Below are 14,170 nucleotides of genomic sequence, written 5' to 3'. Positions count from 1 at the left end.
ATCTACGATAATGAATTCATACTTTTTTCTTTTTTTCTACAGTTATTCAATTTGGATTTGTTACATTATTTGTGGCCTCTTTTCCTCTGGCTCCTCTTCTTGCTCTGTTGAATAATATCATAGAGATCCGAGTCGATGCTTGGAAACTGACCACTCAGTACAGGAGACCTGTAGCTGCTAAAGCTCATAGCATAGGAGTTTGGCAAGACATTCTTTACGGAATGGCTGTCCTGTCTGTTGCAACTAACGTAAGTGGGCCTATTTCAGTGGAGTGACTTTGTACTGTATTTTGTCTCCTTGGGGATGAGATGTGAGTGATATTTAACTCAGTTGTTATTTACATGGATTTCATCATGTTGACAGTCCATAAAGATAAAACATTACTAAATTTTTATGCACTAAACATCACAGAGAAATTTGTAACACCCAAATTCTTAGAAAGTTTGTAAAACCAACCTCATTAAAATACCAAAGTAGAGAGAAAATAAGTACTAAGTAATGGCATAAGGGATTTGAATGATAGAATTAAAGGCTTGATTATACATAAACTTAAATTCTACAAGGAGAAAATATACCATATTACCCTATTTGTTTATGGAGCATTTATTTAAAAATGATCAGAAAATCCAATTCCCCAAAGTAGAAATTTTGGAGTGCGTATTTACCTACAATAATGTTTTTAAAATAGAAATTGATACTAAGATAGCCAAAAAAGAGGATCTAATTACTTACAGTTACTTTTCTAAGTAAGCTTTGTATAAAAAGGAAAGAATTGAAATTATGGAGAGAGCTTAATTAAAATGAGAACCTATAAGAGTCAGCTAAAACTACAGTTACAGAAAAATTCAGAGCCATGAAGGCTTTTATTATTTAAAAAAGGAAGAATGGAATTAATAAAGGAATAAGCAGAAATAATCAAATCAGAACACAAATAAAAATATAGCTGTGAGGTAAATCAAGAGTTGGTTCATTTAAAACACATATAAAATAGGTAAAATCCTGTTAATCTTGAATATGAAAAAAAGTGAGTTATAGTGTAAAGGTGAGATAAAAAAAATTTTGAGACTGCTATGGATGCATTTATTCCAATATGTTTAAAAATCTATTTGATATTGTCATGTTTTTCAGAAAATAAAAATTGTCACTATGCATTCAATAAGTGATAGACCTGAATAGACCAATGGCCATAGAAGTAATATTGAAGTGACAGTTGATCCTAATTGTTCATGGATTCCATATTTGAAAATTCCTTTACATGCTGAAATTTATTTGTACCCCAATATCAATACTCTCAGCAGTTTCACTGTCATCTGTGGACATGCACAGGGCAGCCAAATAGTTGAATCACTGGATATGCATGTTCCCAGCTGAAGAAGAACAAGTTGTCCTGCCTTCTTGTTTCAGCCCTCAGAGAGTAAACAAGTGTACTATTCACAGTAAATTTTAGTGCCACATATTTTGCATTTTATGCTCTTTGTTGGTGATATTGCTGTTTAAAATGACCCCCAAGCGTAATTCTGAAATGCTACCTAGTGTTCTTAAGTGTAAGAAGACTGCAATGTACTATAGAGAAAAAATGCATGTGTTAGATAAGCTTTGTTCAGGCATGAGTTATAGTGAATACATATTAAATAAGATATCTTTAAACAGAATATACATGAAACAATTGACCAATTGACAAAAATGTTGTGAGCAGAGGCTCCCTAACCCATATGCACCCTAGGAACAATGACCAAATGTTTGCCAGTTCAGTGTTTGTGTCTGACTTTATAGAATATAACTACCACAAATAAAGAGAATTGACTGTATTTTTAAAAATCTACCTCCAAAAAATACATGCCAGGGTCAGTTGGTTTTAAAAGCGACTTATCTAACCTAAAAGAAACATGCTATATATACTATCCCAGAGCTCAGCAAAGAATGGGGGAATTCCATTCTTATGGAATCAGGTACTGAAATTAGTCAGACTGAATAGTGAGAATTTTACCTGTAAATGGTTTTCTATCTCTCCTTTCCCTTCCCCGCAAACTCTTCCACATACACACTCAGCCCTAGCTTATGGATTTGGTCCAGACAGGTGAACTTGGTTAAGTACAGTAGACCTCTGTTATGAAACAAGAAGAAATAGCAAGACATGGTAGAAAGAACATGGTTCTTGGAGAGAGATACATTTAGTTCAATTCTTGACTGAGCCACCTTCAAAATATGAGATCATGGAATACTGTCACACAGTGTATACACAGGGTATGTTTCACATTTTAGTTTTAGACCAGAGACTCATATTCAAATGATTTATAATAAGGTTTTATTACTTTTGAAACATGCAACTGAAAGCTATACAAATTATAAATTTTTGAAGCTAGATTTGCAGCTCATGTTCTCCCTCTTACTTTGTCCTCAGGCCTTTATTGTTGCATTTACATCGGATATCATTCCACGTTTAGTTTACTACTATGCCTACGCAACAAATACCACGGAGCCTTTGAAAGGATATATCAATAGCAGCCTGTCAGTATTCCTGATATCCGATTTTCCAAACCGCACTGCACCTTCAGAAAAACGAGGCATCACCACTTGCAGGTTTCCTTTTGTTTGTTTAGGTTTTAATTTTATACTTTAGATGGATTTCCTAACTTCCTTATTCCTTTCATTTCCTATAATGTAAAGGATTTACTTGAGGCAATAAAAGTCCTGGATAAATAAAATGCATCAATTCTAGAATTCATAATTGTATGATTCTGATTTGGAAATGTAGATTGCCCAAAATAGGAGAATTTTCTCGGTAAAGAAAGTGTCAATTTTGAATTGTTTCTTATTTTCTAAATTGATTGAAAAGATTTATTTACCAACAAATGCCCTTTGTTCCTAGGTTGTAATATCTATAAAGCAGACAACGTAGTCATATAATATGTGCACTTAAGTCAGCTTGAATTTAACTATGACACTCAGAAAAGAGATTGAGAAAGAGAGAGTAACAGTATGATAATATGATCAGTTCTTCAGCCATCCCACTTAAGTGTATCTTCTCTGGAAGAAGTACAAAACTATATATGGTGCCTACTGTTTCCAAAATCAGTGCCTATGTAGCTAAGGCTCTTTTTATTCTAGGATTTAAAGAATATGTATACTTATACATCAAGGCTCCTTAATGAAAACCTTAAACCAACTGTTTCATCTGGAACTGCAACAAAGAAGCAGCAAAGCTTTGCAACACATGCAGGAAAAAAATCATTATATTCCATATTTGACTAGAAAGAAATCACATCATAGTGTTTAAGAGCGTGGACACTGGTGTCAGATTTCTTGATGTTGTCACTTCCAGCTGTATGATTTTATATATATATGTGTGTGTGTATGTGTGTGTATATATATACTGGCATACAGTAAATACTACATATTGTTGGCTATTATTACTTTATGAGAAATTTAAGGACTTTTAAGCCCTATTTTACCACATTGTCTTTTTGCCTTAAACCCTGACATTAGCTCTTAACTGTTACAAAAATGAACAGTCTTACCACCATGTAATATGCAGCTTAATGAGAGCTTATTATAGGTTAGGAGGAGAAGAAACCTTCTGTTGTAGATATTTTATATAATCCACTTAAAGATAATTAAGAATTAACAATACGTCTCTTTCCTGATTCATTGTGATGGTTCTATACAATGTAATAGAAAGAGCTCCAGACTAGAAGTCAAGAATCTTAGCTTCTTATCCTTTCTTTGGCCTTGATCAGTTTTATGACATTGAGCAAGTATTGTAACCTGTAAGGACCTAAATTTCCTATTCTGTAAAATGGTGGGTTTTTTTTTTTTTTTTACATAGATAAAAGGAAGATAATAGAGGAAACGAATTTATATGAAGAGTTCTAAGAAAAATCTTTGACTACTGTTTCTTCCGCTTGCTCACAAAACTCTATTAGTAGTTACCTCAGCAAATATTTAGCATCTATCCTGTTTCAGGCATATGGACTGAAGATTTTTTTAAAAGAGTACTATATGGCTCTTGACCTCAAGAAGCTCATTATAACAAAGAAATTCATTTCAACCACCATGTATTAAATTCTTAATCTCTGTCAGTTGCATGAGTATGGGATGAGGTGTCAAGAATGACTTTTAAGTTCCTTACATCTTCATTACTCATTATACTATTCACTGAGATAAGGAGAATGGAATGAGGACTATAGTAGTGGGGGTGGGAGTGCCATATCTTAAATTCTATAATGGACCTATTAATTGTGAATGCCTCTGAGATATTCAAGTGTAAATATCAAGCAAGCCAGGGAATAGGCACTTCTTATGCTTATAAGAGAAGTCTAGTTTGAGGATATACATTTGTTAATATTTTGTATTTAAATAGCATTTGAAGTGAATGAAATAATTTAAGGAAATAATTTAGAATAGGAAAGGTCCCTGGATTAAGTTTTAGGCACTTCTTATGCTTATAAGAGAAGTCTAGGTTGAGGATATACATTTGTTAATATTTTGTATTTAAACAGCATTTGAAGTGAATGAAATAATTTAAGGAAATAATTTAGAATAGGAAAGGTCCCTGGATTAAGTTTTTCAAGAATATCATTATTTAGTGACTTCATTTCCAAAATCACAAATTTAAGCACTAAGAAAACTCCAGAAACGTAGTTAGAAAAGCAAAACAATGTAGTGTCCAAAAAGCCTAGAAAAGAGAGAGTTTCAAGAAATTAGAAGTGGTCAACAATGTCAAATGCTGCACTTAAGTGGTCAAGGAAGACGAAAATTAAAATATCCCTTGATATAATGACAATAGACAATTGGTTTCACTGGAACAATGGAAAGAAGCAAATGAGTTAAGGTGTAGGAAGAGAGAAAATGGAGACAGCAAAGTTGGCTAATTCTTTTGAGAAGTTTGTCTTTGAAGGGAAGGAGAGAAGTTCCACTTGTATGTCTCCTGCTAAATCTATACTGCACGTAGGTATCATGAGAATGTGATTTTAGTGTATAAGAAATAGAAATGTTTCATAATAGCAAGTACCTTCATATGACCTGACTTTTGTGGTTGAATCAAATGGTATCTTAAGAGAAATAATAGGATTTTGCTACATCTCTTCAAGTTAAAGCTTTAGCTAATTTTTGCATTTATTTCAATTTTTCAGGTACAGAGATTATAGATATCCTCCTAATCATGACTGGAAATATTTTCACAGTATGCAATTCTGGCACGTTCTTGCTGCCAAGATGACCTTCATCATAGTTATGGAAGTAAGCCTTTCTTAACCCTCAATCCAGTTAAACTCTCTTCTCTCTTCAGGATGATATGTCTAAAGGTGTTTGTTCATCAGATGAGAATTTATATAAATTGTTTTGAAGGAAATATTTGTTGGTATGAAAAGCAATTTAGGGATACTTTCATTACAATTGGTGTTAAATGCCCGTTATGCCCTTACTATTGTTGACTATTCCATGGTGTCAGAAAAGAGAAAGGAAAATGTGACTTCTCTTGAGATCAGGAAAAGAGAAGAGAACTCACTGATTTTACAGAATACTGACTATGTAGCTGTTCCGGAGGCTATTTAAAGTCTTTTATCTATATCTATATGCCATATTATCTCATATAATTCACATAACACCCTTGTAAGTGATACTTTATTATTCACCTTTGACAAATCAGTCTGAGACTCAACAAAATTAAGTAGTTTGCTTAAAGTTACTCAGCTAATGTTAGCTGGGTTTCAGTGCCAGATATGTCTCACTCCTAAGCCTATGCTTTGTCCATTATATTATGCTTCCCCCTTGTGCAATATCTAATATAGTTAAGAGATAAGACATGCAAGAAAAGATGAATGATACAAAGGAGGAATTTGACTAACTTACAAATTGAGTGCTACAAATCATAAGTCATGAAGGTCTATAAGGGAGAGAGAAATGTAAGGCATCTTATCACCGTACATAGAGTCCAATAATAGATAAAACTCACCCAGTCATGCACAAATTCCAATCAGCTTCTGTTTAGTTTATTTTATTCTTATTTTTATAAAGGTTGTATGTGTAAATAATTTAAAAAGTCAAATATTTCTGCATGGCTAATAAGAGATCAGTTTTATGTACTATTCCTCTCCATCCTCAAATCCTGATCTCCAAAGCAAACATTTCAACTTTTTAAACTCATTCTTCTGGTAGTTACCTCCATATTATGTATTTTATATATTTATATTTATAGCAATATGCTACTATTTCTTCAATTTTTTATTTTAGATTCTAATTTTTGACTTCCTGCTATGAAGATCACCCACACGCACATAAACTTTTATCCTCCTCCCAACTCTCAAAATTTGCTTGTGTTATTTATTGGATAATTTCCTTCCTTTCTCTGTTCTATCTTTCTGGAGCTTCTATTATTCAGATATTACACTTCTTATTTTGAAATTCTAATTATCATTTATTTTCTCTTCTTCAAAGTAATGGATTCATATTTTTGTCTTTTTATTCTACTATTCTTTTGTCCCCTTCTTTATCTCTATTCCTCTATATCTATTCCTCTTAGTTCCTGTGTGTGTGTTTCAGCCTTTAACTTTCATGTTAGGGACTTTCCCACATATTTTGTAGCTGTTTGCTCATATTTAAGTGAAGCACCAAAAAGCTGAGGATAGGGTTGCTGAGCATATGGAGAGATGTGACTTGGTGGGTTTCACTGCAGAATGATAAGGTAGTGATCCACATTTCTCATTGGGGATCTAAAATGTTTTGGTATCCTTATTTCATAGAGTAGCTATTCTCCTCAGAGAAAAATCCTCCAGACTTCTACCTATTGAGATATTTCCTGACTACCTGTGTTCTGAGAGCTGAGCAAGGCAGGAGACTAGGGAATCTCATAATATAGTAGGACTGAGATTCACTTAATTCCTCCTGTTTTCAATTTGGGGCCTCATATCCATCCTTGCTATGTCTGGTACCCCTGGGGACACAACATTCTGGTATAATTTCTCCAGAAAAAACTGCTCAGCTGTTTCCAGAGTAGAGAGTTGAGAAAGGTATTCCCTGGATATAGAGGGGAGAGAGGCCCTGAGAATTCAACTGCTCTCTCAACAGATTTTTAAGTAATCCTCTAGTTTTGAACTCCACCCCACACTTGTACCTTCTAAAGTCCTTAGTAGCTTATTTCCTGATCTTCTCTGATGATCTAAAATAAAATTGGCTTTCTTCTTGATAGCATCACCAATTGCAAGCTTAAGTGCCACCTTTCTTCTCTCTCTTGAGTCATCAGTATCCTGTTTCATTTTATTTCTGTGGGTTGTACTTTAAAATTATATTCTCCTATACATATTTATTAGGTTTTTAAGAGAGAGCACAGATAGTGTGTTCAAGAACTGTGTATGACTGGAAGTTTTCTAATGACATATTGAAGTGTATATTTATCTGTCTAATGTTGAACTTTGTATGAAAGTTTCAGGAAAGGGATGTGTGTGCTTGCTTGTTCTCATACCTCCTGCGTTGAGCACAGTTTATTGAATGAATGAAGTGATTTTTAAAGTGACTTCTTGCTGAACATCTGGCAATTCCAATAATGTCTGTGATTTTCCTTTATGTTTCCCCTAGCATGTTGTATTTTTATTTAAATTTTTGTTGGCCTGGAAGATCCCTGATGTTCCAAAAGATGTTAGCGAGAGAATCAAGCGAGAAAAGTTAATGACTGTCAAGATTCTCCACGACTTTGAGCTCAATAAATTAAGAGAGAATTTGGGACTGAATTCTAATCTGTTCGCCAAGGAAGTCATGATTCAGGAAAACAAGTTACAGCTAGCTAAGTCAACAATGTAATCAGCATGACGAGCAAGCAGCTGATTCCCAATCTCAATTCCTTTTTTACCCCAGGCTTAGGGCCAGGGGCCAGAAGCTATGTGTCAATTTTAACTGTTTTTTTTTTCCAAAACTGAAAGATTTTATACACTTTTTGGAAGCCAAATTTATAATATTGGAAGAGTACCATTTGTTTAATTGACCGGGTCCTCCCCAGCTATTGTTTGCTGGGTTCTTGTAAAGGATTGTCAAGAGTGCAGGTAGAGTCAAAATATTGGATAAGCATGGGATGTTGCAGTTTAGAGTGAAACACTGGACTTGGACTGTCCCATCACCTTCCAGTGGATCTGCACATCTTCATGGTCTTCTTGGATTGTTTCGTACAAACTTCCCATCAAGAAGAAAAAATGGGAGTGAAGAGGCCTATTTGAGCCATACATATCCTGCCATTTTAAAATATGCAAATGAAAAACCAAAATCAGATGACATAAGAAAACTCACATATTAAAGAATAGTAGATAAAATATCATGCTAGGGGTTTGTTCCTGAAATCGTGCTAAGTTAAACTTCCATCAGAATCCCAGATTGTCCTTTCAGGCAAATGCAAAATTGATTTTTCAAGTGATTGAACTGTTGGGTTTCGAGAAAGGACTAACAACTTAGTTCTTTAAACATTTTGGTAACAGTAGTTTCAAGACTGTGGATTGTGTTATCTGGAAAACAGCATTACAAAGATGTTGGATTGTTTTAGTTCTTCAAGTAAATGGAAGATATTATAGAAAAGTAAATGTGTTTTCTTAGTATTTAAGACTGAGACAATATATATTGATTAATTTATTAATATTAATTTAGAAAATTGTTGAATTAATTTTTTAAAAATAATTTTTCTTCTAGAATGCCTATTTTACATCATGAAGCCCTTTTGAGCACTAACGATTTATATGAGTTGGGTACAAATTGTTTATGAGTTTAAAATCTTTTCTATCAATGCATCAACTCATACATTGCTCAGTGCCTTGTTCCTATGCCTTTGACACACAAGAAGTGGTATTGTTGGCTGTTGATTTGATGTGATACAACATCACAAATGTAAGCTCATTTTAGAGAAACTGCCAGCTTAACACCAACCACAGAGTTTAACACCAAAAATGGATCATTCAAGTAAGAATGATATGATGGAGTTAATAGCTAAGTGAATAAGTGTGTTTAATTATTCCTTTCAACCTAAGGCCCATGGATATGTACACAAACTCTTGTTCTTTCACACTAAAAAATGCTACACACACACACACAAACACACATATATACGTATATGTATACACCTATTCGTGTGTAATATACCAGTGTAGACTGAGAGATACAGCCCATTATACAGTATTTGGATCTCTAGTTTCAGATTACTTCAGTTTCAAAAGAATAGTGTTTTTTTTTTTAATTTAACACTTAGAAGAAATTTTATCACCAGGTTTTTTTTAATCTGATGTTATTAAACTTTTGTAGAATTGACAGTATTGTATAGATGGCAGATGGAATTAACTAATGATCACTATTAAACATTTGTAACTGGGGAGTGTGAATTTTGTAAACCATGAGACAGGTACCATCATATTGGCATTACTGATTTTGTTACCCACTGGGAAAATTTTAGGAAATTTTTCTGTAATTTGAAATGATCTTATTATTTAAGGATGATTTCACATGTGGGGGAGGTATCTTTCTCGCATTAGAAAAACAATCTAGTTTACCATGCAATAAGTTATGGATGCTGTATCTTTGGTTTGTCAAATCAAACTCTATTTTACTATGATATTGTACATTGTGCACAGTTCATATTGCTTCCTTCTTTGGTGCTGATAAAAATAGAGCATGGAATTGGTTTCTTAATATAAGATTTAATTTTATGGCGTAAAAGTAGTTACAGAGCTAGACTGCAAAATAAATAAAGCCAAATTTAACTCACAAAATTGTCTGCATACTGCAATTTGAGACAAACCAATTCAAGTATTGGGTTTCTAGAATGTATGGAGAAACTACCAGGAAGGGAAATCATTTTTAACATAAGCAGATAATTCCAATGATTGGTTGATATTTTCCTTCTAAAAGATTATTGGAAATTACTTTATAGTCATCTTTCAATTTTCTACCCAGATGTTTCTCCTTGTTTCACAGACTGTAAAATGAAATACAGGTATGCCTCACTTTCCTGAAAGTTTGCTAACCAAAATCTAGAGACCAATAGATTCAGATAAACTTGTTTCATCTCATTAAATCCAGTGGATATTACAGGAGGGCCAAATTGAGAGCATTTGACTACCAAACATGAGTTAATGTTTATCAGCATGGCAGATGTTTTATGGTTATTATTTTTTTTTCAGAAATGTTCTGGGAAGCATTTGAGGTTTTATTTGAAATGATTTTAAATGCCAAAGCCAAAAATGCATAACTCTTTTCAAGTGTCCTCTCTCATCCTTGCCTTCATCAAGTTTTCTTTGCACACTGGAGCAGAAGCCCCTTCCAAACCTTTATTTTAGAGATATTCATCAAGAAGGGAGTGTGTTGATTAATTGAAATGCTGTCTTATTTTTGCTTCACCTCATGACTCCTCCAAACCTTCAAGTTCTTTTAACCAAGCCCTTAAGCAAGCTATAAAAGAAAAGGAGAATGAGGAGGTGTGGTGAAGAAGAAGAAAGAAACAAAGAAGGAGAAGAAATGGGGTGGGAGAAGAAGAGAGTCCTCTCCTTATGAATCCTGTGGCTGTTTCTACAGGGAAGGGAGGTGTGTGGTATTGAGGTTTGGTGTAGTTGTGGGTGGTAAGAGGAATGTCTCTTTCCAAATCATCTGGTGAGGGTGAAAGGAAAATTAAAGAAATTTCAAGCTAAAAATTATTATATGTCAAAGATAAAACTTTGATTCCTAAAATGATTTTTGTAGTGTCGGGTCCAATCTATAGCCTTGGATCTCTGTTTATTGACTATATTCAGTGGTGAGGAATTTGTGCTGATCATTCAAAAGGTGAATCTGTTGTTTTGAAAGAAGCTCTCAAGAGCTGTTTTTAATTGGTAATAGTTACTATGTTATTGAGGAATTTTATTAAGGAAGATAGTATGGCAAAAAGTACCATTGTCCAGGCTAAGATGTTTGCTGCCATGAATCACTATATTTATTATGTTGGTTTTTTTCTAGACAAATTTTTACTTTTCTACTTTTGTGTATAATAATTCAAGTATGTCAGTTATTCCAACCGTATGTAAAAATTGATGAAAAATGATTTTAAAATGCCGTGGTTTAATGTATGTGAGATTCCTGCTTCATCCCCCCGAAACTGTATGACTAGGTATGTCTTTCCCTTGAGTGATTATGTGCCATTTTGTTAATCTAGAAAATAAGTGCTCCTTTTTCTTTTCTTGGTTTCTTCCATTTCTTTTGAAGAGAGGATATTCAGGGAAAGTTGCTCTTAAGCAACATGCATATAAAACTCAAGAGATTCAAATTCACATAGTGAATAACGTAATAATTAATTTTAAATTACATTTTGACATGAACTCAATTTGTTCTTGTAGTAAAATGTAGGTATAATTTTCTGAGTTTGCCTGCTCATAAGAAAAGTTTCTAAGACATTTTATTTGTTTAGAAACATTAAAATGCATTACATATAACATGTTTCACTCACAGAATCATGCTTTTGGCACACTAAGAGATGCAATTCCTTGATGTAAGAGAGTGTTCCATTGGCTAGTGCTGCCAGGATGCAAAACAGCAGAAGTGAATTGGCTTTTATAAAAGGGGCTCTATTTGATTACACAGTTACAGTCTTAAGGCCATAAAGTGACCAAGGTAATGCATCAACAACCGGGTACCTTCAATGGAGGATGGCCAATGGCATCTGAAAACCGACTGTTAGCTGGGAAAGCATGTGGCTGGTGTCTGCTCCAGAGTTCTGATTTCAAAATGGCTTTCTCCCAGGACGTTCCTCTCTAGGCTGCAGCTTCTCTTCAAAATGTCACTGACAGCTGCTCTGCATCTGGGCTTGTATGGCTCTTTTAAAAGTACTCCAGTGATCCAATAAAGATCCACCCTGAATGGGTGGGGCAACACCTCCATAGAGATAAGCCAGTGAAAGGGCTGGCCCACAGTTAATTGAGTCATATCTCCATGGAAACACTGAACCAATAGGATCCAACCTAATCAACACTAATACGTCTGCCTCCACAAAGTTGCATCAAAGATAATGGCATTTTGAGGGCCATAATACATCCAAACTGGCACAGAGGGTTAAAGGGTCTAAAAATTGAAGAAAGTGATATATTTTGTTTTATTTGTTTCTGTTTTCTACTTTGGAAGGTCATAGGGTGAACAGAAAGGTCCAAGGATAAAAATAATGTGCTGAATATTTTATAAACAATTTTTTTCTAGTCCTGTCTTCTTCACAAAGTAGTCCACAATAATCTTCATTAGAATTCTCTGGGTTGCTTGTTAGAAATGCACATTACTACATTGTATCACAGACCTCTAGAAACAGTCTCTTAGGTAAACTTTTTAAAGCTCTAGGGTTACCTTTTTGGAAGGTTAGTGGCAAGGTGGTAAAAAACTGATGAAATTTTCATTAAAATGCCAAATTTCGTAGCCTAAAGCTTTTTTTTAAATAACTCTCAAACATTCATTTGTCATTCCAACCTATCATGGAATTATTTCAAGTCATGTAGAGTCAGGAATTCCATATTTTGTAGAACTACTGTAAGTAATTGAAATCTTAACATCCTAGTAACCCTAAACCTGCAGTTCCTATTGAGAGAGAGAGAGAGAAAAAGAGAGAGAGACCTTTGTGTGTTTGTACACCATATCTGACCTCAAACAGTAATGGCCACTGCTTCACTTGTGTCTGACTCTTTTGGTAAATCTAACCTGTTACCAAAAAGGAAAAGATTCCTGGGAAAGGGAACTCCAGCTTAACCAAGTTGACATGGTACAAAATACCATACAGACAAAAAAAAAAAAAAAAAAATGAGTAAGGCTATTGACCGTTTGAAGTTCATGATTAACAAAATAGACTTTATGTACCTTTGTAAAACACTGTACTCAATAACTGAAGATAAAGCAGGTCTTTTTCAATCATATATTAAACATTTACAAAAATTGACCAAATACCAGGCCATTTAATAAACAAACAAAAAAAAAACAAAGCCTCAACACATTTCAAAGGACTGAAATCAATTTTCTATATCCACAGTAATAAAATGATAACTAGGAAAATTATTAAACAAAGTTGGAATAACTCGTGAATCAAAAAAGTAATCAAAATGAAATTTAGAAAATAATTTTTAAGTACATGGTATCAAAAACAACTCAAATTTTTTTGGATGCGCTAAATACTTCTTATGAGTTGTTTTTAGGGGAAATCATTGCCTGTAATCATGCTGTTCCAAAAGGGAAAAAAAAAACAGCAGAATAATTAGTCTAAGCATATATCTTAAGAAGTTAGAACAACAATTTAAAAGCAGAAATTCATGAATTAAAAAAGATAAGAGAACATTAGTAATTCCAAAGTTCATTCTTGGAAAGATAATGAATTCTTGTGAGACCGATCAAAGAAAAAAAATGAAGAATATAGAAATTACCAAAATTAGAAAAAAAAAAAAAGGATTCTTCATTGCAGAGTTTTCACACATTAAAATAAGAGAATTTTGGAAGAAATGGACATGTGTGGAAAATGAAACTCAAAAATGAACTCAGGAAGAAACAGAAAATCTGAATAGTCCAATTAGCTGTGTAAGAAATTGAATCTGGATCAAAAATCTACAAAAAAAACCTCCAAATTCAACTACTTCAACAGCAATTTCTAAAATCACTCAGGGAATTGGTAAGTCTAATCTTACAAACCTCCACAGAATAGAAAAAGAAGACTCAGTTGTTGGGTGGCAAGAGGAATGAGGCAGTCATCCACATGAAAAGGGGTATAGTAGGGGTAATTGGTTACTTATAGGGGTATTAATCAAATGTGTAAATATATTAAGAGTAATAGCCAGCTGGAGAAAGGAGCTGAAAATATTTAAAGGGAGAAAACTAGAATCTACCCTGTAGTGTTGTATTGAAATTGAACATGTTAGACAGAGCTCATAGTTTTCATATATAGATATAGAAATAAATATAGATGTGTGTACACATGCACACATTACACATATATGTTACCTAGCTCTGTTCACAGAAATGGCTTGGGAGCAATAACATCTCCATCGTACTTGGGATAATTATCACTAGCTCCATCGATATTGAAATTAGCTGTAGCCAGTAGGAAAGACAGCTTGAAGACCCCAATCAGAAGAAGTGAAGGTGGAAACACATGAACTAACCAGCTGCCCTTGGGCACTCTTTTCTCCACCTCTTCCCCCTTTAACCCCTG

General features: G+C 33.9%; 1 protein-coding gene across 2 annotated transcripts in view; it reads left to right on the top strand.

The window, feature by feature from the left end:
* The window catches only part of ANO5 (anoctamin 5), a 116,052-nt gene extending 104,894 nt beyond the window's left edge, over positions 1–11,158 (top strand). For both annotated transcript variants that reach the window (XM_037840762.1, XM_037840761.1), the window contains 4 exons: positions 43–248; positions 2,402–2,580; positions 5,133–5,238; positions 7,573–11,158. In XM_037840762.1, coding sequence (XP_037696690.1) covers positions 43–248; positions 2,402–2,580; positions 5,133–5,238; positions 7,573–7,794 — 713 coding nt within the window. In that variant the 3' untranslated portion in view covers positions 7,795–11,158. The remainder of the gene's footprint in view (positions 1–42; positions 249–2,401; positions 2,581–5,132; positions 5,239–7,572) is intronic.
* Positions 11,159–14,170: the final 3,012 nt, after the last annotated feature.

This window comes from Choloepus didactylus, chromosome 6, assembly GCF_015220235.1.
Source record: "Choloepus didactylus isolate mChoDid1 chromosome 6, mChoDid1.pri, whole genome shotgun sequence".
NCBI classification, from domain to species: domain Eukaryota; kingdom Metazoa; phylum Chordata; class Mammalia; order Pilosa; family Megalonychidae; genus Choloepus; species Choloepus didactylus.
The sequence above is the reverse complement of the archived record's forward strand: the minus strand, read 5'-3'. Positions and strand labels throughout refer to the sequence as shown.